Genomic DNA, 27121 nt, shown 5'->3' on the forward strand with positions numbered 1-27121 from the left:
TGGGAGTGACTGGTGCATACGCTTCTGCGGCACATGGGGGCGCGCAGCGGCCTGAAAATGTTGCGCGTTCGAGGAAGAAGAAGGAAAAAAACCACACGCGCTGCGTGAATAGAGTCTGCGCAATTCGCTTGTTCTCGTCACTCCGAACTTTCGGGAGAACCACGAAGGAAGGAGGGGAGAACAGCGCCATTTGCCTGGTAATTATTTACAGCATATGCGGCCTTTTAAAAAACACTGCACGTCACGCGGAATCCGCAATAGCAGCCCGCACGGGCGGCGTTTTCGCGCAAAGCGTACGAACGTGCTACAGTGCGAAATAAAAGCGTATCGCCGAGCTAGCAGGCGTCTCCTCCAGCTCTGACACCGACAGTTGGAGCGCAAAGACACTGCACAGCTCCGCTTGTAATGTTCGCGATAATCCGGCTCGTGGTTACGGAAATTCGCAGGATTCGCACGTTTCGTCGTTTTCACGCAGCACCGGTTCAGCCCCGCGTAGCTAACAGACGCGGAGGAGTCTGGTGGGCAGCTCCCCGTGTGAACCATCAGGCACGAGCTCAACAAAGACACAGCACGGTCGCAGCTGATTGGTTCGCGTAGGTCACGTGGCCTGGTAGAACGCAATGTTTATCAGGTATTTAATGAGATCTGGAACATTAGTACGCTCTCGTGGATGTTTACAGCCAGCCAATCAGCGCCGGTCCGAACTCCGTGACGTAAACAGAATTCAACAGATTAACTAAAAGAAACAAAGTAACTAATAAAAGCTGCACTGACATGGTTACTTACTTTGTAACTGCTTGATATATGGATACACACATACATGTGTATGTAGAGGAATTTCCTACACACACGTGTGGGTGTCTTTAGGTTTCCTCAGAAAGTAGAAAAAGAATAATTTCTGAAAGACAGGAAAACAGTCATCTATCAGTGTTCGTGTATGTTAAAGTCCAGCCAGGAGGGGGCAGTATGGGGACACGAGCTGAAGGAAAAACGAGATGTTCTCGTCCACAGCCATGAAAGCGGCCCCTGTCCAACACTGCAGGTGGTTTTCCTGAAATCTGCACTGGCTGTTTATGGTTCAGTCACCCTGAAAACAGTCCACAGTCTGCTACGCATGCAGCACTTTTTGTCTGTGTTGCTAATTAAAATTAAGTTTTCACAACATAAAATCCAGTTCTCAGAAGTCTTGTGTGTCAAAGGAGGAGACGTAGGTTCGGTTCAGCTGCACAGCTGTGGCTCAGGTGATAACATCTGTGAAGTCCAGTTTTATATGAATTCGTCGCAGTCGCTAAATTTGTATTTTTTTTTTTGAAAGTATGTAGAAGGATTTTTGAGAACATAATTTTGTAACCTTTAAATTGTGAGCTGCGGGTACATTTAAAAGTGCCAGTGGATGACTGGACTACCTGCTTCTGCAGTCATTTTTAAAATTGGGAACATACTTGAAACATGCATGAAATATTTATGAAACTGTATGAAGAAAGTTTTGTCTCACAACTTGTAAAAGGAAAATGCCAAATTCTATATTCATCACTTCAAATATATTTGTTTCAGTGGATCAGTTAGTGCCGCTGGGACCAGAAAATTGGTCCAGTGAATAAAAATGTTTTGATTTTTTTCTTTTGTCTGAAGAAATTTAATGGCTTCACAGACTTAGAAGAAACAACAGCTCACAATAGGGGAAAAAAACAATATTGCTCAGATTCCTACAGAAACTACTCACTCCACAGCTTGGTAGCTTGTAATATGAACGTATTAGGTGTACCAGTGCTCTAAATGCTCACTCTAAACTTAAGTTTAGAGTGAGCCGATGGCGCGATATGGCAGCCTCGCTTCTGTCAGTCTGCCCCAGGGCAGCTGTGGCTACAACTGTAGCTGCCTCCACCAGTGTATGAATGTGAGAGTGAATGAATAGTGGTATTGTAAAGCGCTTTGGGTGCCTTGAAAAGCGCTATATAAATCCAATCCATTATTATTATTATTATTATAAACTTGAGTGGGCAGATATACTTGGCTGGCCATTAACATACAAAGCTTGGAGGAATGGGACTGCTATCACTTCCCGTGATCCAAGACAGTAGTTACGCCTCTTTTCCGCTGGTATCTACTCGTCTTAACTCTGTTGTTAGGTTTTTCCATTAGGTAGTAGTACCTGGTACTGGTTACTTTTTTAGTACCTGTTCAGTGGGGGTTGCAAGTAGGGTTGGGTTTAAAAAATAGATTTTCCGATTCAAATCGATTTCAGTTTGAATAATGCGATATGGATTCATTAAATCCTGAGTCGACTTAAATATAAATGTATTTTTCCAGAAATGCCAGAATCTCAGGTTAAAACTAACGAAACTATTTCAACAACCACCAACAGCTAAAACCGCAAACGATTAAAAAGCAGGTAATCCGATAAAGACGTGAACCCGACGGCACGCACAATTCACTGAACCAGCAACAAAGGAAGATCAAAACCGCTTCACGTTTAGAAACATCGTCATGGATACACTCTTGTTTTGGCAGTTTTGCTTCCACCACGATAAAATTACACTTCCTGCACAGCTCTCTCTCTCTCTCTCTCTCTCTCTCTCTCTCTCTCTCTCTCTCTCTGTACTCAGAGACCAGTTTAGCATCAAAAATCTGTTTTCTGGATTATTCGCTAGCTTACTACACACCAGTCTACCGTTGTGTACAGCGCTGTCTGCCACACGTGACCTCCGACAAGAAGCCTCGTTTGTGTTCGATCCTAAAGAAATGTAAACTTTTACAAATGATGTCAAATTGCAAAACCCTCAGTTGTGTCTCTCATCAAACCTCTGTAACTTTGCTCTGCTTCACTTCAGCAGCATCAGGTCATGTTCAGATGTTGATTCATGGTTTTCTTCAGTTTTTTTTTCTACTGCAGAATATTTTAAGGTTTTCTGCTATAAAAAGCCAGGACAGGAAAATCTGCTTCATGTTTTTGTGTTTTATCCTCAGTTACTTTGACACAAAGGCATCTGCTCACACCTCTGATGAAGTCTCACAGTGTCAGCCTTGTTTTTATACATAGATATAAAATATGGATGTACGGATAAATGATCAGAATTATAATATTTCTGACTGTCTGAGTCAAAATCAAATTGAATCATATCGGCACCTTGTGAATCAGAATTGAATCGGTCATGGAAATCCTTGATGATAACCAGCCCTAGTTGCAAAAATGTGACGTCGACAGACTGCATGCTGGTGACTGGCCAGGCTGTGGCGTTGCTCGCTGAGTCATGAGATTGTCTCCTTCAAAGAAATCAAAACTGCTATTTTTGAATCTCGGCCACAAATAGCCACACAACATCCAACACTCTGGTCCCCGAGTCTGACAGAAAGCCAGAGACTGAGCAGCAGGTGTAGCATCACCTCGAAATCCTCTTTTTGTGTTTGTGTCATATAAACATGACATCACAAGACTTTCAGCCACGTTACTTTGATGACCACATGCACATTTAGGTGGTGCTCGTTTGCAGTGTAAATCTGATCAGTCAAATCGAGTCATGGAGTCCATCCGACCCAGGCCTGCATCACAGCATGGGAAAATATGAGACAGGAAGCAGCACAACTAGCTGATTAGCAATGACTGAATTTTCAGAATAAGAGCGAGGGTTAGGAGACTGTTGAGTGTAACTCAATGATGTTATTATCTTACATGGATTAAATCTCACATTAGTCAAAATGTACTCATCTGTTTATGCTGAAATTTAAAGTTATTTTGTATAAAATGAAAAGATAAACTTTGATCTGCACAAAAGCTTATTAAGGAGCTTATTTAGAGCAATAATAAGGAATAGTTTTTAAACGGAGGGAAATATTTTGTATGCTTATGAAGCAGAGATGCTATTTCTGCCTGCTTATAATTCATTTTATCCTCCATATTTCTTTTCTTTCATCGTTTTTTCCTTTGTGTTTTTTCTGCAGGTCCTGTGCAGTCAGCCAGGCGTGTCTAGTCCCGACTGGCAGCTGGATCAGGATCAGCTAGTCGTGGAGGGCGGTGAATTTGGACTCGGTCTCTGTTTTAGTGGGCCGTCCGAGGCAGCGGTGGAGCCATGTCAGCCACGTGGCGTGAGGACGATGAGGAACTGAGGGTGGGAGGAGTAAAAGGAGCATTGAAAGCCAAAACGAGGTTCTCCTTCACTGAGGTCAAGCTGCTGCTGGAGGCGGTGAAGAGGAACAGATACATCATCCTCAGTGAGTAGGAATAAAAAAGTAGATTAGTTCTTTTCTAATTAGGAGGAAAGTCTTTGAGGAGCTGTTCGTAATAAAACGTGTGCCGTTGAGGCCATTCTGGTACGACCTACTGACCGTCCTGTTGGTCGTGTTTATCATGCGAGTGTTGAGCTCCTCAAATCTCTCATCACATAGGCTGATGGATGCCAGCTTCGCCACCTTGGGCTGCATTTGGTGACAGTGATCTGTATTCTGCTGCAAAATGCACTCCAGCCGACTGGCAGCAGGTGGAGAGCTGCTTCTGATGCTGCTCTGTCGTCCTGCTCAGAGAGGCTGCAGTCAGAATCCCTCCATCCTTTTGTTTTTGTCATCACGGCGTTTGGGCAGTTAAAACACAGAGGGACATTTTTTAATATTGTTTAGTTCAGGAACCCCTGACACCACTGATACAATCAGTCAGATGTCAAACATAACATTTGATTTTATTGTGAAGTTACAGGATGTTTTACTGGTCAGTCTGCCCTCTCTCTGTTTTTAGTGCACTGTGCTTTTAAAGATCCTTACCAGCAGAGGGAGCACGTGGGTCACCTTTTACAGCACTGCTGTGATTTAATACTTGAGACTGATTCGTTCTCTCTGTAGGGAAGTTTAACCAAGGTGTGTCGGCTGAAACGAAGAAACAGACGTGGGTCGAGATCACCAATCAGATCAACGGTCTGGGAGAGAATCACAGAGAGGTTTGTTTTACATCATTCTCAGCTCCAGAAAGTCCTTCGAAAGATGATTTGTGAAGTTGGCACAGTTCAGAGAAGCCCTGATCTGTCCTTCAACGTTTTGTTTTTCTGCATTACGTTATTAATTTATTCAAAGTCATGTAAAAAGAATCAGTTCTCCCAGATGAGCGAATTAATAGATAAGGCCATTCAGTCCTGCCACACCATGCTGCCCTCTGCTGTTTGAACACAAAGGCTGTATAAAACCTTTGCAGTTATACTCATACCAAACTTAACAATCACATAAGCTGAAAGTCTTCACTTCAGGATGCGATAGATTTATTTTTTTTATCGTTTGTGCTTCATAAACGACCGGCGGATTGTCGACAGTAGTTTAAGAACTTGCAGCAGTTGCAGGCAGTGTGATGGATGCGATATGTCACTCAGCACTCCTCAAAGGTTTTGTTTCCACTCAGGTGCGTCAGATCATGAAGAAATGGGCAGACCTCAAATGTGATGGGAAGCGACGCATTGCAGCGCTGCGGGGTCCCAACGGCACAACCCTGAGGAAGAAGAAACTGGGCCCCGTGGAGAGGATGGTCCATAAGATACTGATGATGAGTCCTAGAGGAGGTGAGGCGAGGCATAGAGCAACTCAGGGTTTAATCAGATTGTCCATTTTCTTTCTTGGGAAGGTTTCTAAGTGAGTGAAGTGACCCAGAAGTATCAGAATTTCAGCCACAATAACAGCTGTTCAACTCTCCAAATCCGAAGGAAAGGCGCTTCACTGCTGCCTCCTTTCGCAAAGGATGCACTAAAATCCATCCTTTAGGAAAGGAAACAAGATGATGCCATCCAGCCCGTGATGAAAACACGTGTTAGTTTAGTTTCACTTCACTGCTTTATAAATTCTTTAATGTAATAGTCCTTTTTACCTCATAAAAGGCTGATGTTCTTCAGAGATTAGTCTCACCCCAAGCTGCCGTCATGTTACTGCACGCGTTGGCGTTTCAACCAGACCTCATTTTTGTTTGTTTTTCAGAAGTTTGTCTCGACTTCACAGGTTTCTCCTGGTTTTTCTCACTGTGCCACTCAGCTGTCAGTGACCCAGCACCTGCTAGTGAGGTGATCTGTTGTTCGACAGCTTCACGGCGCATTAACGCCACCTTCTGGCAGCAGAGATGCTCTGCATCCTGCTAGGTGGCTGTAAAAACTGGTCTAAATTCGTACAGCTGATTTTACAACTGACTCGAGTTACAGCGTCGTGCATCACTGACACTGGTGTATATTTCATATTGCTGTGGCTTCAGTGTGTGTGTTCTGTTGTTTATTTTATTACAGATTTAATGTGCTGTGTACACAAACTGTGGTTAGAAAGTGTTTTTATCAGCCTGCCGGGGGCTGTGTACTTCCTGGGTCAAGTGCTGAAAGTCTAGAGAAGCGTTGTACTCAGCACTGCCCCTAGAGGCTAAGGAAAACACTGCATGCACAAACTGACTTCCTGAACTAAGTAATCTGTCTGATGTATTCTTTGCTGCTGCAGCTGGAAGCTGATCACATTACTGGCAGCCAATCAGCAGATGCGCTCTGTCCGCTGCCTCTCAAAGGCATTTCACTTTGCAGGATGGTGCTGCATTGTTAGCGTGGTCAGTGTAAAACTGAGAGAGGAGGTTACAGTGATATTTAAAAAAAGGCATCAGATATATCTATGAGGATCCGTCCAGTCAGAGTATCAGAATTTACTCAGATTTCATGTGTTGGTTTTCAGACGGCGACAGCGACCTGGACCTGGGAGAAGACGACGACTTCTCAAAGATGTGCAGTAAAGGGCTACCCTCCAGCAGTTCCCCCTACTCCTACCTCAGTCTGACAGACGGCACTCACACTTTATCAGGAGGACCCTCTTTTGAAATTTCACCTCTCTCCTCACCTGAAAAAGAACTTGGTGGTGAGTAAAGAAAAAGCTCTGGCAGCTCGATCGAGGGTTATTTGGACCAGACTCTGAGGTGTAAACCATGGAGCTTCAGGGTCCTGTTTTACATTTAATATAAATATGAAACGGTTGGTTGTGAGACTGATCTCCCATCGTCACCGACGTACAAATCGATTGTTTAAGAAGAGAAAAAAAAGTTCTTATATCCAGTTCAGATGTCAAAGCCTTCTTGAGGCCTTCTTGGACATTTTCATGACGTTCTCATGTTTTTGCAGGAGATCCTTTCCACTCCTCGTCTGACTTTGACCTGGGTGACGATGGAGGTAAGGACACTGTTGATACTTATTTTTTAAACCATGCAGTCCAACGTTTGGCTGCAAGTGTTAAAAATCATACATAATGTGCATTAAATGAATATGAATCAGGCATGACGTGGGTGTTTGAAAATGTTGTGAGGTCCTGTAAACTTCCTGCTTTCATTTGGCACAAGCATGAATGTCATACCTGAGCCTCGGCCATAATCTGATGGAGGCAGTGAAGTGAGGAATAAGAAATGAAAACCCTGAACATTCATCTTCTAGATTTGTGCGTTTCTTAGAAATTCCTGTAAAATGTGGAGAAACAAAGATGGTTTACTGCGTGTAGAAACACGATGTAAACATCTCAACGGTGCGGTTTCTTCTGTCCTCGTTTTAATCTGGTGACAGCATCAATGACAGTAATGAGAGTTTGCATCACCCTGCATGTTTCAGTGCTGCTCCTTTAAAGAATAAACTGATCCTCCTGTGGCGTTTGTCCTTCACAGAACAAATGATGGATTTTGATGAAAACGACGACTCCATGTTCTCCTACCCTTCCTCCGTCCGGCCACCCCCCACCTCCCTCGATCCTCTGCCCGATAACGCCCTGATGAGGGTGAAGCCCGTCTACACGTACTCCCGAAGCAGCAACGGCCAGAGCCAAACCATCCAGAACTCCTCCTCCTCCAGCAGACCTCCACCCGGACCTTCCTCCTCCTCAGTGGCTTCCACGTCCTCTGGCTTTCCTTTGGCTTCTGATTCAGAAGCTGCTTCATCCTCTGCTGTCCCCCCACCATCACGGTCCCCCAGCACCTCCAACAGACCTGGCTCCGCCCTCCCTGCTCCCTCTTCATTCCCTCCTCCATCATCTTCCTCTGCACCTGCTGCAGCCAATGGTGCTTCCTCTCACCCTCGACCTTCTACCTCAATTCCACCACCTGAAGCTTCCTCCGCGTTCTCAACAGTCACCTCTGCCACTATTTCCTCTTCTTCTCGAAGCCAGCCTCCTCCCTCCTCCTCCATCTTTCCACGCAGTGCTCCCACCTCAGGCTCAAGCCTATCGGACCCTCTCCCAGCTGGAGCGTCCTCACGCAGGGCACACGAGCAGGTCGCCCAGGTGGCGTCTCAAAGCCTGCAGCAGCAGCGGGCCAGCAGGATGCTCCTGACCTCGGTGTCTCAGTCTCTGGAGACGTTGGCTCAATCGGTCCAGCTGCTCGTGGAGAGCCAGCATGAGTTCGTGCAGGAGTCCCTGCAGCTCCAGCGGGAGACCGTGGACATCCTGAGGGATTTCTCTAACACTGCACTAACCATGCTGAGAGACAAGGCCAGCAGCGGGCAGCTGGCCCACCATCACCACCGACATCATCCCGCCTCGCACTTCTGAAACCCAGAGGGAGAAAGGACAGGTTTGAGCAGTGCGAGGAGCTTCTCATCAGTCGGGAGTCTTTCTGGTGGGTGTTCCTGTTTGCTGCACACAAAAGCTGCTTTCCACTGGTGACTCGAGCACACGCAGATTTAGGCCCAGAGCTCAATTTTATTTATGTGCCTAAATCCTGTTTTGTTGTTTTCCCTTTTTCTAGTTTTATTTGTGTCAAATTCTAAAAGTTTTCCACACTGTAATAATCAGCATTTCTAAAGGTGCTGAGCTGCTGTAGTCTCACAACCGCCGTGAACATTTCCACACAAACCCAGAGTGACCGAGCGCATTTACAGGAGATGATACACTACGTGGTGCAAGGACACGATCTGCAGTTTGATAATTCTGCTTCCTGTGTGGACATGAGAGGAGAACACTAACCCTGCATCTGATCTCCAGAGCCAGGCTCAAGAGTCACGGCGCTCTTAAACTCAGACTGGCTCCATTTCAGTTTCCTGAAACACCAGAGGAGCAACACCTGGGGACAGGTGGGACAGGTGCTTCATGTCTGTAGTAAATTAGGATAAATTGTTGAGCAGAAGGAACCTTTTTTTGGGGGTTACTGCTGAATTTCGCTGCTGCTGATGAAACTTTAGCTGTAATTGACCAATAGATGAACTGAATCTCTTTCCCTCATTAAAAACAAACAGTTCTCTTTTGGTAATCTGTGTAATCTGCTTACAGAATGCATTCATGCACAAAATCAGATAAACTTCACTGTAGACACAAACAACACACCCAGAGCGTGCAGCATAATAAAGTACCTAAAACAGGAGGCAGCAGATATTAACGACTGATTCACAAACTGGTTCCCTTTAACCCAGTCAGGGTCTAAGCAGCCGTGCAGTTTTCAATAGAAGCTCCGCCTTTTATTGAACAAAGCTATAAAATTGCAAATGTGCAACCCAACAGTATCCAAAGTTTCCTGACTGTAAACCATTACAGGAGGATTAACTGCTGCAGGTGACCGTGACACCGCATCATAATGTAAATGGGAAAAACAAATGTGAGCTGACAGAGTCTCTTATATCTTTATAAATGTACTTTTGCAGCCTGGGCACCTTCTTTGTGTGCTTCCTGAAACTAACATAAATCAGATATTGTAGCTCTGTTACTTGTGCTGTGGCTCACACGTGAATCTTTAACTTATTTGCCTGTTTTAAGGACGGAGAAAAGCAAAGTTTCACAAAACGTTAAGAAGTCCAGTCGCTTTTCTTTCGAGGCTCTTTAGAGTACCGTGCCTTGCACTTAGGGAGGAACACCCTTCGACTGGAGTATGAAAATCAAGAATCAAGGAAACTAGCAGATTATAGAAACCATCTCCGTTTCCACCTAAGATGCACACAAAGCAGACTTATTTCCAAGAGTTTGCACCTTGGATCCACGGTGAGGCGACACAGAATGGCGTTGTTTCTGTGGAGAGCACAAAACCAACTTCTAGGTGAAAGGATGGGACGGGTCACTATAGATGCACTCCACAACAAGATCAGATTCTGCAGGAACTCAAACCCATACTCTCTCCTATGTTAGAAGACATTTTTGGGTTTGTGGACAAGGCTAAGCTCACATTTAAGGAAAAGTAAGACAACTCCAAAAATTCCATACTTCCCTAACACAAACTTATATTTCCCAGTCTAGACGATACAAACAAGAACAGGAAGACGTCACAGCCGAGGACAGTCAGGAAAAATGGGTGACGAACTTTTCAGGCAGGACTCTCACTGAAGCTGAACAGGAGATGCCAGCCAAACGACTCAGTTTTTGCCATTTCTCCACAACAGCTGCCCGTAGTGGATGACATCACAGCCACGGAAACCGCCATAAGGATTAATAAAGTAACAACCCGAAGCAGCGAATCAGGGTGAAGGTTTCACCCACCCTCTCCACTACAAAAGTTCCTCCATCTAACCTCACGATACAAGAAAAGAAGGCCGTCGCTGAGCAAAGATCAACTTCAAGAAACTTTAAGAAATCCAGTCACTTTTCTTTCCAAGCTGCTTAAAGTCTGTTTTCTAAATGCTGGGTGTCCCCTCTGTAAACCTGCACCAGGACGTGGCTGTAGTCCATTTATATTTATAACTGCTTATAACAAGCAGAAGTGGGCTGAGGACAGAACCCTGTGGAACACCTGTCAGAGGTTACTTTTCATTATTGGAGAACAACATCACGTTTCCCAATTAGATACGATTTAAACTTATTTTTTCTAATAAAATCCTGCAGTAAGCTTAGAAAGTTCATGTCATGGTTTAATGTGTCAGATGCCTTTTTAAGACGGAGAAAAACCAACACACGATTGAAGTTGTTCAATCAGAAGTGACCGTCTCTGTGGAATAATGAGCTTTCTGATTATTCCACTGATTCCCACTTTAGATGCAAAGGTTAGGAAGTTGCAAAAAGGAAGGCTTTACTTCCTGTGTCAGGGCACGTTAACGCTGTAGAGACGGTGCCCACAGTGTTTTCGCTGTGGGGTGGTTCTCACCTTTACCTGTCATTTAAAAGGTGGAACTGGGAGGCATCAGCAGCACAGCTGCAGCTTAAACAGGGGAGAACTTGAGCCTCCTCGTGCCAAAGCTCACTTCCTGTTAGACGTCTACTATCAACTATTCTTCTAGCCCAGATTTAATTTAGATAACAGCGCAGTGTCAGTCGTGCCCAGTATTTAGATGTTTCCTATGGAGTTATTGTGGATTTAAATCCCAGCTACAAAGATTTAAACGTCTGAATGTCTGCATTTCCAGCCGGTTGTTGGCAGGTGCTGTAAATCTTATTTAATGTAGTTCAAAATCCTGCTTTCTTTAAACTTTGCATTCCCAGGGACTGTTGAAACCTTTACTCGATTTTCTCCTTGACATAAACCAGTGAATAGAGTTGAGTTGATAAACAATATTAATAAACTGTCTTGTAGCAGTATTATTACTCTTCCATTTTCTGGAAAATAAAGACCGAGCTTCCACCTTAACCATCACTTTAAAGGCTCAGTCACACATCAGCACTGAATCAATGCTTGATGAATGTTCCAGGCAGTCAAACATCTCTGCTAAATTTCTCGTCAGCCGTCGTGGCCTTTGCACGAAGAAGTGATTCTCTCTTCTGCAAGAGTTTATTCCACTAACACCAAACTTCTTTGCTTATACTGGTTTTCATTCTCCGTGTGATTATAGTTTATTCTGGTGTCCACTCAGTTTTTCAAACTGCTGCTGTACCAGAACAAAACACCTACTGCGGCTTTTTAAGTGGTATAGATGTAAAATAATGTCGGCCACAAGTAGAGTTGATGGACCAAAAAATCCAAAATGAATGAAAGCAAAGAACAAACAAAACAAGAAATTCAAGAAACATCCAACAGAACCAGGTCAATAAAATAAAATCTATAAATGAGTAAAAAAAATTGCTCGTTAAACGTTAACATGTTAAAATATTTAACTTTACAGCAGAAATAAATATTTACAGCCAACTATAGAAAACAGCTTTTATTTTTTAAATAGGTGACGTACAGCTGGCTCTGCAGAGGAGACCGACTGAGACGTCTGCTTCAGTTTCAGTCGGTGAAATTCTTGCATTTTGTAATTCTGTTGCTCATCACTAATCAGCTGGTGTTTGTCTTTGCATTCTCCAAAACAACAAATCTTGAAAATGTGGAGATCAGAAAGCAGCGAGCGTGGATGTGACTGTCCTGAATATTCAGTCTGTAGCAGGACATCAAACTTGTTTTACACTGTGGGCCACATGAAGCCCAATTTGATCTAATCTGGCTTAATAACCTGTAAAAAAAGATTAAGGATGAAATTTGTAGAACTACAGAAAAATCCCAGTCAGCTCGTTGCCCAAAACACAACTTCTCTCAATTTTTTTTTATAATACTGTGGACCAGCTGCAAGAAATAGAGGCTTTATTATTTAATGAAATATTGTCAATAAAAAAACAAACAAAAGAACTCTATCATATAATGACTTGTCTTTTACTTTAGTGTATGGCAGGCTATCATCTTTGTCAGTAAGACGATTTAAAACTAACCGAACTTTATCACCTTCTTTGGAATTTTAGTTTTTTGGCAGCTTCCAGGCGGGCAGATGAGGCCCTGTGCTGGTCTGGTACTGTGTGTTTGACATCCATGTCTACAGTATGCAGCACAAAGTTCAAGCAAAAAGTTTTTAAGGACGAAGTTGTTGAACTAGAGAAGATTTAACAGATGATCCGGGCAGAGGGAGTGGGAGGAAGAAGAACAGCAGAGAGTCTGAAGCAGAAATAAAAAGAAACACATGGACTCATCACTGAACTACAATAAAACTCGAGCGGTAGTCTTTTAGTTTTCAGGCTGTGTTCAGTACGATCTCACCTGGATGTCACCAGATTACAGACGGCAACAACGTCAGGTGTTTGAAATCAATTATGCTGAACCGTTTATTTTGACCTTTGTTTCTTTGCATTATAAGTGTGGACCACTGCTGTCCTTGTATTTATTCATCAGAGATCTGTCTGTTAGAGCCTGAATATTCAAATCAGTTCAGACCCTACAGTAATGCAGAGAAAACTGACCCTCCACGTGTCAACAGTGGGAAGGAAAACCTCCGTCAGAACCAGGATCGAGGCGAGGAGGCCATCTGCAAAAATCTGCCTTGATATAAGAAGGAAATAAGTTCTAACAGTGACCAGAAGAAAACCACTCCTCTCACACTGGAGTTATGCTACACAAGAATTGATCTTTTCCAGGTGGATTAGTGGGCTGGGAGTGGGAAGCCCAGGACACCACGGAGTTATCAGATCAGCTTGGTTATAGACGAGAAAAGGTGGGTCACTCAGAGGAATGACATCATCAGTCTTGCATCTTGTTAAGAAAAAGTTTTCAACCACTGTAACACTCCGCTAACACAAGGCCCAGCGTTAGCGGGGAGAGACCTTCCTCCTGGGAATGTTCCTCCTCTCCAGGTCCTCCATGCTTCCACCAGGCTGGCTGCTTCCTAATTGCACAGTGAGCTTTTCCTTCTGAGACCCACACAGAAACAGGTTCCCAGTGCACACATGACCTGATTAAAAATGGATCCTCCTTCCAATGATGAGTAGATTATTTTAAAAAAACAGAAGCAGTGAGTCTCAACACCGGTTTCCTGTTTCCCCTTTCTAGAGAAGGGCCGCAAACCCACAACATTCATCTACCCCGGTACTCGACTCCAAATAGCTAGCAGCTGGATTAGAGGAGAATTTTAACTCCCACATATCTGAAAACACGGATCCAGTGTTTTGTAGGAGATTGGGAGATGGCTTAGTGGGTCAGCATTCAGCAGTGATGGAGCACTGGTACCAGTACAGACCTTACTGCACGCATCGGTAAATGGCAGATGTGACTGCTGTAACCACAGATTCAGTTTTCAGTCAGTGAACATTCATATATTCTCAAACAGTTTTTAATTTTCAGGGAGGTCCTTACAGAGCGTGTACAGACATGCAGCACGTTAGCTTCTTTTCCCGATAATAAATCAATGTGCACAAAAGCGCAGGTGAATGATCAATCAGCTTCCTCTGAAACATTTGTAGAAGATTCTACGGAGCTCAATTGGATAATGAAAGGGTTTCTACAGAAGCCAAAAACAGTTGCTGTGAAAATAATTGTTAAAACTGCATCCACTTAAACCTACAGACCAGTCAGTGACCCTGGCAACCACTGGTTGCTGGGTATCAGTAGAGTTAAACTGGCTGTTGACAGGTTGCTGTGCTTTTATGTCTTGTCTGCAAATACTTGCAAACTACTCACCAAGTGTTAGTGAAACTGTGAAAAGTACAACTCAAACAGGAAATGGAGAGTGTGACCTTCAAAGTAAAAGCTGTGTCCTCTGGATCATGTTAGATTAGATTAGATAAAACTTTATTAATCCCTCGGGTGGGTTCCTCTGGGAAATTTGGTTTCCAATAGCACAGCACCGACAGAAGTTACAGAATGTGAGCAGAAATATACCATATATACACATATGTAACTACAGAGACATATATAAATACAGTGTACAAAAGGAAAATAGAATAAATAGGAGTAAGAATACAAGGGAATTGCACATTTCAAGTATTGTGAGTCTATTGCATCGTTAGATATTAAAAAGTATTCCACAGTGAAGAGGCACTACAGCTTAGTTGTTCCCCCCTCCTTTGTCCTCCTGTTTCCCCTCCCTCTCCCCTCCAGAGAGGAGTTAAACAGTCTGATGGCGTGTGGGACAAAGGAGTTTTTAAGTCTGTTAGTTCTTGTCTTTGTGAGAAGCAACCTGTCACTGAACAGACTCCTCTGGTTGTTTATGGCCGTGTGCAGAGGATGCCCAGCATTGTTCATAATGTCCAGCAGTTTCTTTAGTGTCCTTTTCTCTGCCACTGTCACCAGAGTGTCCAGCTTCATGCCGACCACAGAGCTAGCCTTCCTGATTAGTTTTTCCAGCCTGGATGAGTCCTTCTTTAGTTTGTTAGTTGTTAGTTTTACATTGAAGGCGAGCGCTCTCCATTTCTTGTTTGAATTGTAGTTTCTTGGCGAGCAGTTGGAGAGTGTTTGTAGACAAGTCAACATCTTCCATACAAACCACAGGTGACGATGACTGTTTGCTATTGACCACACCAGTCAAAGAGGGTTTCTGTGTAGCAACCAGTTAAGGTTATTATTCCCTAGTGACCAGTGGTTACCAAGCAGCACCTAGGCTTGTGACACTGAGGCCTTAAATTAGGGGTGAGGGAACTCCAGGCCTCAAGGGCTGGTGTCCTGCAGGTTTCAGATGTGTCCTAATAGTGTGAATGCCTCACATTCTTGAGGCCTGGGGTTCTCCACCCCTGCCTTAGCTGTTGGATTTGGGAGGGAGGATGTAGTTACCATTTTATTTAGTGGATTCGCTGAAAAAATACTAATACCCCCATGGTTGTATTTTAATCTTTTGCCTTAATTACTGCTAAAAGTAGTTGAGCAGTCAAACAAGAGCACTGGGGACCCGACCCTGTAGAATCAGTACCATCAGAGTGGGGCGCCTTTGTTGACCATAATTTCAGAATTTATACAGGAGATAGTTTTAAAGGATGCATCATTGTAAGGAATCCCAAAGGGCATCAGAGAGAAATAACCTTATAAACCCGAGGCTGTACTGGATTAGAACTAGATTCTTTTCCTTTGATGCAAAAACTTGATGTATTACTGATTTGATTGGGGAAAAGTGTAGGAAAGTGGTCCAAGTACGTAGTTCTTCTCTTTAAACTTGGTGACAGATTCTGTTTCTTCTTTGCTCTTTTCTGCAAAGTTGTTCAAATGAGTTCCCTGCAGATGAGTATTTTTGGAAAATTGGGGGGAAATAGGGACCCAGAAGTCAGTACTGGGGATATGAGTGTTGAGGCAGATGAACAGAAAAGTGCTTTAGTAGCAGCTTTTCCCAGTACGAGCGGTTAGATATTACTTTTCCTTCAGGAGGCACACAGCGGTCGAGATAACAAGGCAGATTGATGCTCGTGTAGAAGGGTCAGCATATCTTTCATCATGGGTCCCATTTCAGTGCCCGAGGAAGCTGTCGAGAGCAAAGAGGCGTTAGCCGGGGCTGAGAAGGAAGATTGTTTTATTCCTGAAATGAATAACTCTAATTTGGGTGGTTGGAGCTTCAGAGGAAACCTGCAGTAGGTGTTTATTGAGAAATAAGAGCCCCGAGACACATGGATGCTCCTCCGGCTGTTCGGGAGTGTCAGAGGCAGCAGATGGGGAGTCTCTTTCTTCCAAGTACTGATCCAGTTGGAATGAGGGCTCATCTGGTGGCTCAACCACACCTGCTGAAGTGTGATAGAGCTGTACTGATTAAACATGCATCTACACACATTTCTGTCAGAAATCTGGTTTTGTGTTAACGTAAAAAAGCAAACAGGGCAGGAAACTGTGTGGCTAGGGTTGTGAGGAACATGCATGAGTTTGTGCAGCTTGCTAGCTAACAGCAAACCACAGGCTGTAACTTTTAAAAGTTCTTAGCAAGACCGCCGTTATTGTTCTCACACTCGAGATAAAGAACCCAAGCAGAGAAGAAGCACTGTGTGTCCTGTATGTGAGGTCAGCCTCGCCCACCTCCCTGCCTGAACGGGGACCCAGTGTGGGCCGGGCCGTCGGTCTTTAATCCGCAGAAGATTATAAACAAGATGAATCAATGGCTCTGTCTGAAGATGCCCTCTCAGCTACTCAGTGACTGTGTTAAAGTTTTGAACCACACAGGGACAAATCTTACATATCCTCAACCAAATCCTCCCTTTTTAAAATGATCTATCAAATATCTAAGGTTCATATTAAACATGGCCACAGTTTCAAACGATGGTGTCAGTGTATGTTCCAGTAATCCCAGTGAAACGACTGCTCAGGCTGCGGCACTTTTTTCTAGTCTTGGCTCTGTATGACGCAGCAGCCCGTCCACCATGTGCCAAACCTGCTTGTTATGGGCTGATCCAGTGAAAGCTAGCTTACAGAAGCAGCTAATGTTTATATAATAAAGATTACAGCGGGTTTTGTTGGATTTGTAGTGCACATATGTAACATTTTTGCACTCATGTTATAAGGCCCTCACTATGTGCCTGTGATTCTGTTCATGTGGACGTAGCGTTTTCAGTGGGAAAAACGTCACTGACAGAGGCCCCTCCTCCATTCAGAGATGGTCTTTCCCTTTTCACGTAAATGGCCTCCTTGACTCCGCCCTCAAACCAGCGTTCCTCCCTGTCCAGGATGTGTACATCCTCATCATTGAAAGAGTGTCCACTGGCCTGTAGGTGTGAATAGACTGCAGAGTCCTGGCCTCATGAAGTGGCTCTTCCGTGTTGTGTCATCCGCTTCGCCAGAGGTTGATTGGTTTCCCCGATGTATAAAACCTGCCTGTGACACTAACTTTAACTGTGTTATTTATTGTAGGCTGTATTCTCCCAGTGATGAACAGAATCAACGTTCTCGGACTATTTTTCTTCTGTATCCTGCAGCTCACCTGGTTGTCCACCCGCCGGCGGCTTCAAGTCAAGCTCGCTCACAGAGACTGCAGCCTTTCTTGCCATAAAACTGGATCAGAACCTAAGACTTGAGTCGAATACATCAAAAATTGTTTTGGCTAAAAAAACCAACCCAAACATTAAATTTTCATGCAAATTGGAAATGGTCCATCAGAACATTTTCTTTGATTCGCGGTGGAATGACACATCTTTGTCCTTCATGTACACAATGTGTAAAACGTATGTTGGACTAATCTACCCTCGGATCTCTCGCTCTCCCCGTCTCCTGCCTTTCAACCTTTTGTGTTCATTTTCATTTGGAAAATCCGATAAAACCAACAGTCATCGTTTCCCTTCTTCTAAAACACATAACTCAGATTTTGTGAATTTAAGGCATTCATAAACTTGCCTCATCGGACTCTGATAAACCTTTTCTTTCGACAGAAATGCTAATAATCAATCGCTCCACCACTCTCTCCCTCTCAGGGTCTCTCTGCTCCAAACAGTGATAAAGTCTCCTGCTACTTTCCTTTGAAATGTTCAGAAAACCAAATGTTCCTCTTGAATTCTTCACAGGCTCGCTGACAGACTCCATGTTTTAATAATTCACTTTGTTTCTTTATCTTCCTCCAGCCTCCATTTGTTCCTTATTGTCTTCATTTTCTGTATTTGGTGGAGACAGAAAAGACGAAATGAGATTTCTTTTCTTTAAATCTGTCATTTCCGCCTGTGACACCTCCCTCAACAAACCGCTGATAATACAAAATTAAACCAAATTATGATGCTCATTCAAAGCTGGTGAGTAACTTGTGTCCTTTGTGGGTTTTTGATAACACTACTTTGCAACATATCAAATAACTATCTGGATTATTTTTCTGTTCAAAGTCAATACGCTGTATGACGTTTACAAAATTGTTCTCCAGCTGGATCTTGAACAGAAGACGCTGAATTTTACAGTCATTCCCAAAAATCTGTCGCAATAACGCACAACTCTCAATGCAGCACCCTGTGCACTAGTGTGGAATAATGAAAATAGCCCAGCATGTCTGCGGTATTATAACTGATCTAACTGACCACTCAGAGACTGAAAGCCACATTCAAGTGTTCTAACCATTCATGGCCAATAACTGGGTTTCCTGGGAGGAGCTGGCTGGAAGATTTCTGCGTCTATATTCAGACAAACATGAGGTTTTTGTACTAGAAGACCACGTTTTCCCTATAATGACTTTTCTGCATTGGCTCCCTGTTAAATCCAGATTTGGATTCATAATCCTTCTCCTCACATGCAAACGCTTTAATAATCAGGTCCGGTCATAACTTAACATCCATTACCTCGCTGTTGCACTCCCCTGGAGTATTTAAAAGTAGAATGGGAGGCAGAGCCTTCAGTTTTCAGGCCCCTCTTCTGTGGAACCAGCTTCCAGTTTGGATTCAGGAGACAGACACTATCTCTACTTTCAAGATTAGGCTTCAAACTTTCCTTTTTGCTAAAGCATATAGTTAGGGCTGGACCAGGTGACCCTGAATCCTCCCTTAGTTATGCTGCAATAGACGTAGGCTGCCGGGAGATTCCCATGATGCATTGAGTTTTTCCTTTCCAGACACCTTTCTCACTCACTATGTGTTAACAGACCTCTCTGCATTGAATCATATCTGTTATTAACCTCTGTCTCTCTTCCACAGCATGTCTTTATCCTGCCTTCCTTCTCTCACCCCAACCAATCACAGCAGATGGCCCCGCCCCTCCCTGAGCCTGGTTCTGCCGGAGGTTTCTTCCTGTCTTCCTATTTTTATTACAAATTATATCAGTAAGGAAGCTGACTAAATATTCACTGATAATTTATGGCAAAGGGGTGGGATTAAATAAGTGTATACTTCTTCCCACTCCCTTTCAACATGTAAATTAATCAGAATGTTTTTTTGTATGTAATTTGTATAGTATTTTTTTCTCTCTTATTTCTTTTCTAAATGTACTTGTATATTGTTCACATGTTGAAATAAATTACCAATCAATCTCAAAAGGGAGTTTTTCCTTCCCACTGTTGCCAAAGTGCTGCTCATAGGGGGTCATGTGATTGTTGGGTTTTTCTCTGTATCTATGAAGCGCCTTGAGGCGACTTGTGTTGTGATTTGGCGCTATATAAATAAAATTGAATTGAATTGTGCAGAAAAAGTGAATGTATTGTCCATATCCACACTGCAGACTGCGCCACTATTTTCCTCTTCCAGGCACACAAACTGAGGAAGGCAAAGAGAGGAGGTGAACCCAACTGGTTTTCCTGGGTCATGGAGAACAAATTACACCCAAACATTCCTGATGATCTGTCCAGGTGCATCAAGATGATGTATGTTCAAAGAAATGAGCACTGATGATGAAAGACACACGCACACAGATTGTGGATATTTATTCAATTCCCTTAGGCTGAATGTTTGCATACACAACTTGTCTCTCTCTCCCTGTGTGTGTGTGTGTGTGTGTGTGTGTGTGTGTGTGTGTGTGTGTGTGTTGGATTGCCACTAAACAAACAACAATCAGCTAGCAGGTTGTTGCCTGCAGGCAGCTTGTTGTAAAGTCAATACCTGTGAAATTGAGAGTCATCATTTTGCTGCAAGTATTTTATCTCCACTGACACAAAGAAACAAAATGACTTCATAATGTGTGTACAAGGCAAAACACACACACACACACACACACACACACACACACACACACACACACACACACACACGACAAAGTTTGTTGCTTAAAGCTGAATAAAATCAAAAGTATGTGCACTTGTTAAAACTACACACTGGAGTTGTTTATATTTTTTGCCAGCTTCACTGATTGTGTTTTTTTCCTTCTGCTTTACATGGATCTATTATAAGGTTCATTTAACTGAACTTAATTACTTTTGCATTGTTTTACTTGGATTGGAGGCGCGCGTTTCTCTCCTTGTGTTTGTGTTGTTTTTGTTTCAGTCTTATTTCCTAATTTTGTTATGACAGATAGAAATGTAATTATTAGCATTCCGCTTTAAGGAAACACGTGTGCTGCTCTCAAGTATTTGTTGGGAGAGCACATTATAGATGCTTTCACATAAGAAAATATGAGGAGTTAAGCTGAGCCAAATCTGTCCTTTTCCACATGGCCCACCGCAGGAGAGTGTTCGTATCAGACGAGGTCACACTAGTGGAAATAAATGAGGATGCTACGTCTGTTGAACTTGCAGAAGGAAGGAACCAGACAGAAACCCTCTGAGCTGAGAAATGAAGCCAGCAGGGAAGTGGCAAAAGCTGCAGTTCTTCTAATGTCCACTTCAACTGAATGCAAGAGTGAGTCCGTCCCTACAGACTCTCGTGCATAAACACCTATAAAAGCAGATTTGGCCTGACGGTTTGCACCTTCGTTACAGCTGAGCAAGGTCAGATGTTTTTATGACTCACCCATGTGACGCTGTAGTTTTGACTGATGGGTTTTCTGAGAAACACCTGAGAGTGTGTTTGTTCTCTTTTTTGATCATTTATTCAATTTTAGTTTCTGTTATGACCATTAGAGCCATTTAGATGTTATTAACACTTACAGTTAGGTCCATATATATCTGGACACTGACACAACTTTTATTTTTTTTGCTTGTTTACTGAAACATATTCCAGTTATAGTTATATAATGGACATGAATGTAATGTGCAGACTCTCAGCTTTTATTTTCAGGGTGTCCACACTCAAATAGGATGAAGGGTTAGAAGTTTCAGCTCCTTAACATGTGCCACCATCTTTTTAAAGTGAACAAAAGTAATTAGAAAATTGACTCAAAGACTATTTCATGGGCTTTTGTTATGTTATTATAGATTAAGCAGATAAAAAGCCTCATTTCCACACTAATAAGAAACCCTTTCACAACACCAGGAGGAAGGTGTATCGATATCCAAGTCTACAGGAAATAGAAGACTGCATGAAAGTAGATGCAGAGAGTTCAGTGCAAGATGCAAACCACTCATAAGCCTCAAGAACAGAAAGGCTAGATTGGCTAATAAACATCCAAAGAAGTCGGCATAGTTCTAGTAAAACATGCTTTGGACAGGTGAAACCGAGATCAACCTCTACCAGAAGACAAAGGTATGGTGAAGGCGTGGAACAGCTCATGATCCCAAGCATACACATCATCTGTAAAGCACGGCGGAGGCAGTGTGATGGCTGCCGTGGCACCGGGACACTAGTGTTTATTGATGACACAGGACAGAAGCAGCCGAACGAAGTCAGAGGTGTTTGGAGACATCACATCCAGGTAAACGTACAGTGGTAACATAAAGAACCAAAAAAGAACCAAAATGATGACTCTGTTCCCTCTGCTCTAAATCTCATTCATGCGACCTGAATCCTTTCACATCTCCACCCAATCAAAGACCCTCATCCAAGTCTCCACCTGCTTCATCTCTACAGCCACCAGCCCGTGCTACTTCCTGTCATTGTTGGGGTCCACCTTGATACACAGCGTCGTTGGACCTATCGGGCTAATTGCTGCAGTTATCACTCAAACTGCACTTTAGAGCTCAGGTCTTGCAAATGCTCTCTCTTTAGTGGAATACAGTAGTTACAAAGCTGTGCTGACTGAAAGGAAAGCTATTCGTGCCATGTACCCATAAAAAGGAGGTTATTGATATTTTGCCATGTGAGTGAACTGGGTGCTGTAACAGGTTAGAATAAGCATGATCAAGAAATATATACTTTACATAACCATTTAATGAGTCCTTACTGCACTGCTTCACAGTGTTATACAGCTTCGTGCATGTGGTCCGATGAAGGAAGAGAGGGAAATGAAACTGAGGAAAAAGTGACTCAGATCAGAAAAAAGGGGGAGGAGAGAAAGAGAGGCGCACTCGATCTATAACCAGACACCGTACACATCACTACTGAGCTGTGACTCCACATGAACCTCTGCTTTTCTTCCACATAATTGGCTTCTAAAACAAAGCAGAGGTCTGGAGGTCATCTAAGATCATTTATTATACAAGCAGATGCAGACTCTCTGGATATTCACTTTGTGTTTTCAAACTGGTATTCAAGACATCAGAGAGCAGAGAGAATGAGTTTGCATCTCTCTGCAGGATAGCTGTTATCTGTTTGTGTGTTGTTGTTTGGGGGGCAGAGTTCCTGCATTATGCAAGAGGTGGGTGATGAACCCTCACGAGAGGGCGGCTGAGACTCCGTGACACGTTTTAGGAGAGCATGCATTATACAGCACCGGTCCTCCGACTTCTTCTCTTGTCTAAGCTGCTGCAGTGCTGAAAACATCTTTTAAAAAAGTGTCTGTCACTGGGGAATCAGTCCAACCCTCAGCTGTTGTACTGCTGTACTCCCCCACTCATGTCCTAAAATACTCACTTCAGTCACAACAACTCATCCAGAAAGCTGTCTCGTCTGCTGCCTCCCCAACATTCTCCTGTGTCTCCCAGTTGTCCTAAACTCCCCTCTCCTGGCTCACTGTAAAACCTCGTGTCAAATCTGAAAAGCTAATGTTGGTCACGCCTCACATACGTTCTGCAGATTCAAGCTTCACCACATTTAATAAGAGTGTCTCTTTTATTCAAAAATGAGAACAGAGGCACAAAAATAAAATGGGAGAAAACCAGAAGTGTTTATATGTAAGAAATCTAGAAGCAAGCACTAACATTTAATTTTAACTTGTTATAACTTAACTTTTTTTAGCTGCTGTTGAGCTGCAGAAGTTCCTGCCCTGGCAAGGTTGGAGTTCGAATTCACTTCGTCAAATTCAAACTTCCAGACTGACAGAACTTTGCTAATGGTTGATTTGTGGAACCACATTTTTGCAGATCAGAATGTAAACTGGGAGCATGTAGCGCGGTAACTTTGAGGCTTTCACTGTGATAAAGGTTCACGTCTTACTGTGGTACATTGCCACGGTAACTCAAAGATGCTGGACTTGCTTTGTAGTTTGGTTGAATAAAGCTGCTGTGCTCACAGGCAGAGCCGTGTACCACAATTAGAGACACGCCCCCTCCCTACGTATCAAGAGTAGAACAAAAACACCTTAAACTGATATCTACAGCAGGAGTGGGAACTCCAGGCCTCAATGGCCGGCGTCCTGCAGGTTTCAGATACGACCCTGGGTCAACACACCTGACAGAATATAAGACAGCATCTTCTGAGTTTCTGGAGGAACTGATTTTGAAGAACACAAAGGTGTCACTGAGGACAAAACACCTCCAGTTTAGGTAACTTGATTAATATTTGGTGAAGCCATAAACATCAGCTAATGCCTGCCTGGCCTTTTTAACCAATCTGACAGAATTTAAAGTGTATCCTGATATAATCCCTTTAGAAATCCTTCCTCGCTGTCACCTTGGCTCTTTTCTAATTTTAAAAGTCGTCTTTGTTGTTACTCCTCTTTCCTAGTTCACTCAGAGGTTGCTCACATCACTGCTGGTTTACTGAGATAATGACTTACTGAATATATTTAGCCTTTGCGTGACCAGACATGCCTTTCTGAGTCTGAGGGTCCATCCATCTCAGCCAGGTTCAATGATATTTTATATGAATATGACTGTGCGATGTCTATTTTGGCCTGTCAGCAACACAGATGCTTTTCCTAAAACACACATAAATCAAACAGGCAGCCAGGAAAAGTTGAAGAGCCCTGCCAGCTTCATACAGTGATGTGTCAAAAGTGCATGTGCCAGGATGAAGATGAGCTGAAATATATTGGCAGCTTTTGGTTTTATGTTTGGATAATACGAAAACGTGTGCCACCCTTAGCTAATAGCATCAGTCCATATCTGCCTGCACACTTCTCACTCTTCCTCAGACCATCGTGATCTCTGAGGGCTCACAGTCGAGGCCTCCCTCCTCATTCATCCAGCATCCTGACATACAGGATGTTACACAGCACTACTGCACGATCCCTTCATCTGATTTACATCACTTTACAACCTAGGTTTAATTTGCAGAAGCTGGGTAACAGAAATCGTACATGTGATTTGGTTTCATAACCTCCAACATTTGAATATTTGGCCATATTTAGATTTTCCTTTTCATGTCTTCTGTTTAAAATGGTCAGACTAAACTGGTAACACGAGCAGCAGGTACACAAGCACTGGCTGAACTTTGAAAGGAAGACCAGAATCCTACCTCTTCTATTATCTTGTATCCTCCGAAGTCATGACACAAATCATCAAGAGAAGATGTCGTTTTTATGTCTTCTAAAGACGTTTGTCGCCTCTTACCACAAGAGAGATTCATGTCAGGGAGGAAAAAGTGACGTTTTCATGATTGACAGATAGACCGTCCTGTGGAGGGATCATCCTCTCCCCAGCCACCACCTTTAGCTCTTCTGAGGTGTATGTAAGGCAGGTATGACTCAGGTTCTCCTCTCAGGCCGGCTGAACTGGCTCCCTTCGATGGACCCTCCTGAATGACTCGAGTTCCTGACCCCATCTCTGAGCCTACACAGCCTTCTGCAGAAGCTCATTTCCTGCGCTTGTATTGGTGAGACAGACCCTGAGTCCAATGATGGAATAGCCTGCAACAGTGGTGTCGATACCCAGCACTCACGAAGAGCCAGCCACGGGAGAACCTGCAGCTGAGTCCAAAATGTACCAGAAAGAAAGACTAAACAAGCTGGAGATTAGTCAGATGATCTAAAACAATCCTTACTTTGCTCTCGCTTTATTAATATCTGCAGTTAGCTAGTCTGCCAGCTAAATTACACAATAACAGTTAAATTGAGCAAAAATCTTTGCTCATATTTTAAATGCACGTGTTTTGTCATTTAGCACATCTACTAAAAGCTAAGACTAAAAGAAATTAAGATTTTATTATGATGTCCAATAAAGAATTTTAAATCGAACAAAATTTGAATGCTTCCCTGTTATTTTTTCTTCATCACTTCTTTGGTCAAAGGTCAAAGCAGATAATTGTTAAATTGGTCTGATTATCTCTTTTCCTCCAGCTTGTTCACTTCCTACCAGGCATCAGCTAATGGAGCCCAGAATGAGGTTTTTGTGATACTTTGTAACACACACACAAAATACACAGATCTGTAACAGATTTGGAGAGAAACCGCGCTTTCCTCCAACCAGACTAACTCCTCCATTTATCTCTGTCTGGAGGCCACTCCAGTTAATGATGCAGGACGTTTCCTAACGAGGTGCTTTAATGAGCTGACCTAACAATGAGGCATCCCTTCAGTCTGATGGCCTCGGCTCTGCTCTGTCGGGCCTGACGTCATTTCTCGTCTTCGCGTCAGAAAGCAACATAGCGTGCAGTCCAGTCATCCTTCAGTCTCTGTGGGCAGGACTGATGACTTTTCGTCTCGCTGACCGGCACAGAATCGTTCCAACGTGTCAGCGCTGTGACCTTAGAGCTCAAAGAGGTGTGCATGGGACGGAGCAGTCACTGGTTTAAAGTGGATAAATCTGAGCAACTTTGTGTGTCTGTTGTGTCTCTGCACGAAGCCCCGAGTGAACCCTATGCTTACACTAAAACCTTGCTGCCTTCGACAGAAATACAAGCCTGTTAACCAGTCATATTTTATTAAGGCACTGTTGCAGCTGATGGTTGTAAGCAACCTGGACGAGATGAAGCTGCTCTCTCGTACGGGAAGAGGCAAGGGTATCGTGTTTAGCTCTGCACTGAGGACAGATCTGACAGTTTGGCCAAGTGTGTAATCATCTGTAGATTAGTCACATTCCCATCCCACATTTGAATTTTCTGGACACAGCGGTGTTTCTGTTCAGAGGAATAATAACTGTAAGGGTCTGAGTGTGCGCGTTTGGTCAGGGCAGGGCACTGGAAGCTAAAAAACAGACATCAGTTCAAACCTAACACAGTGAAAGCAATCCCTCTCCTCCTGTCTTAAGGCACCGGTCAACCCACCAGGATGATCGCTTTGCTCACCGCCATCTTGTCTCACAGCCACTTGTGTTTTTTAACGCCATAAAGGTGCAGGAAGCGGCGGCAGTATTCTCCTGAACGATAGGCGTCACCACTCAGAAAACATTACCACATAAGTGCTGATGTAGGAGAAGAAGAAATCAAAACCAAAAGACAAGACTTTGAAATCTCCTTCTGTACATCTGGATGTCTCTGTATTGTACACTTGAATCATACAGTCCTTACTTTGTTATGATGAGGCTATTGTAGACCTGTGTCAACTTAGCTGGGGCAACCACGGCGCACCAGAGCGCACCACACGCCACCAAGGCTGTGCAACACATGATGTGACATGAGAGCATAATGGCGCCATCCTATCAGGCAGCATCATTAGAAGACATAGCATACATTTTCAGCTCTATCTGTCCATGAAGCCAGATAACACACACCAATGAGTTAAACTGCAGGAATGTCTTAAAGACATAAAGACCTGGATGGCCGCTAACTTTCTGCTTCTTAATTCAGATAAAACTGAGGTTATTGTACTCGGCCCTGAAAATCTTAGAAATATGGTATCTAAGCAGATTCTTACTCTGGATGGCATTACCTTGGCCTCCAGTAACGCTGTGAGGAACCTTGGAGTCATTTTTGACCAGGACATGTCCTTCAACGCACATATTAAACAAATATGTCAGACTGCTTTCTTCCATTTGTGCAACGTCTCTAAAATTAGAAATATCCT

General features: G+C 43.4%; 1 protein-coding gene across 2 annotated transcripts; it reads left to right on the top strand.

Moving 5' to 3' along the window:
- The first annotated feature begins 42 nt into the window (after positions 1–42).
- LOC308400457 (uncharacterized protein) lies at positions 43–9214 on the top strand. Of its 2 annotated transcripts, XM_080888159.1 has the most exons (7): positions 43–197; positions 3940–4209; positions 4831–4925; positions 5378–5534; positions 6670–6849; positions 7110–7157; positions 7640–9214. In XM_080888159.1, the coding sequence occupies exons 2-7, from the start codon at positions 4068–4070 to the stop codon at positions 8515–8517; spliced, it is 1500 nt and encodes a 499-aa protein (XP_080744285.1). In that variant the 5' UTR covers positions 43–197; positions 3940–4067; the 3' UTR covers positions 8518–9214. The 2 variants fall into 2 exon arrangements, with proteins under 2 accessions (XP_080744285.1, XP_080744286.1); XM_080888160.1 differs by lacking the exons at positions 43–197; positions 4831–4925 and having other exon boundaries at positions 4074–4209.
- The last annotated feature ends 17907 nt before the right edge of the window (positions 9215–27121 follow it).

The sequence above is a fragment of the Rhamphochromis sp. 'chilingali' genome (assembly GCF_963969265.1).
Source record: "Rhamphochromis sp. 'chilingali' genome assembly, chromosome: 8".
Classification (NCBI taxonomy): Eukaryota; Metazoa; Chordata; class Actinopteri; order Cichliformes; family Cichlidae; genus Rhamphochromis; species Rhamphochromis sp. 'chilingali'.

Coding starts and splice junctions, on each gene's coding strand:
- LOC308400457 (XM_080888159.1), top strand. CDS start 4,068: ATGTCAGCCACGTGGCGTGAGGACGATGAGGAACTGAGGGTGGGAGGA. Junction 5,535..6,669: donor GATGATGAGTCCTAGAGGAG/GTGAGGCGAGGC, acceptor GTTGGTTTTCAG/ACGGCGACAGCGACCTGGAC. Junction 6,850..7,109: donor ACCTGAAAAAGAACTTGGTG/GTGAGTAAAGAA, acceptor ATGTTTTTGCAG/GAGATCCTTTCCACTCCTCG.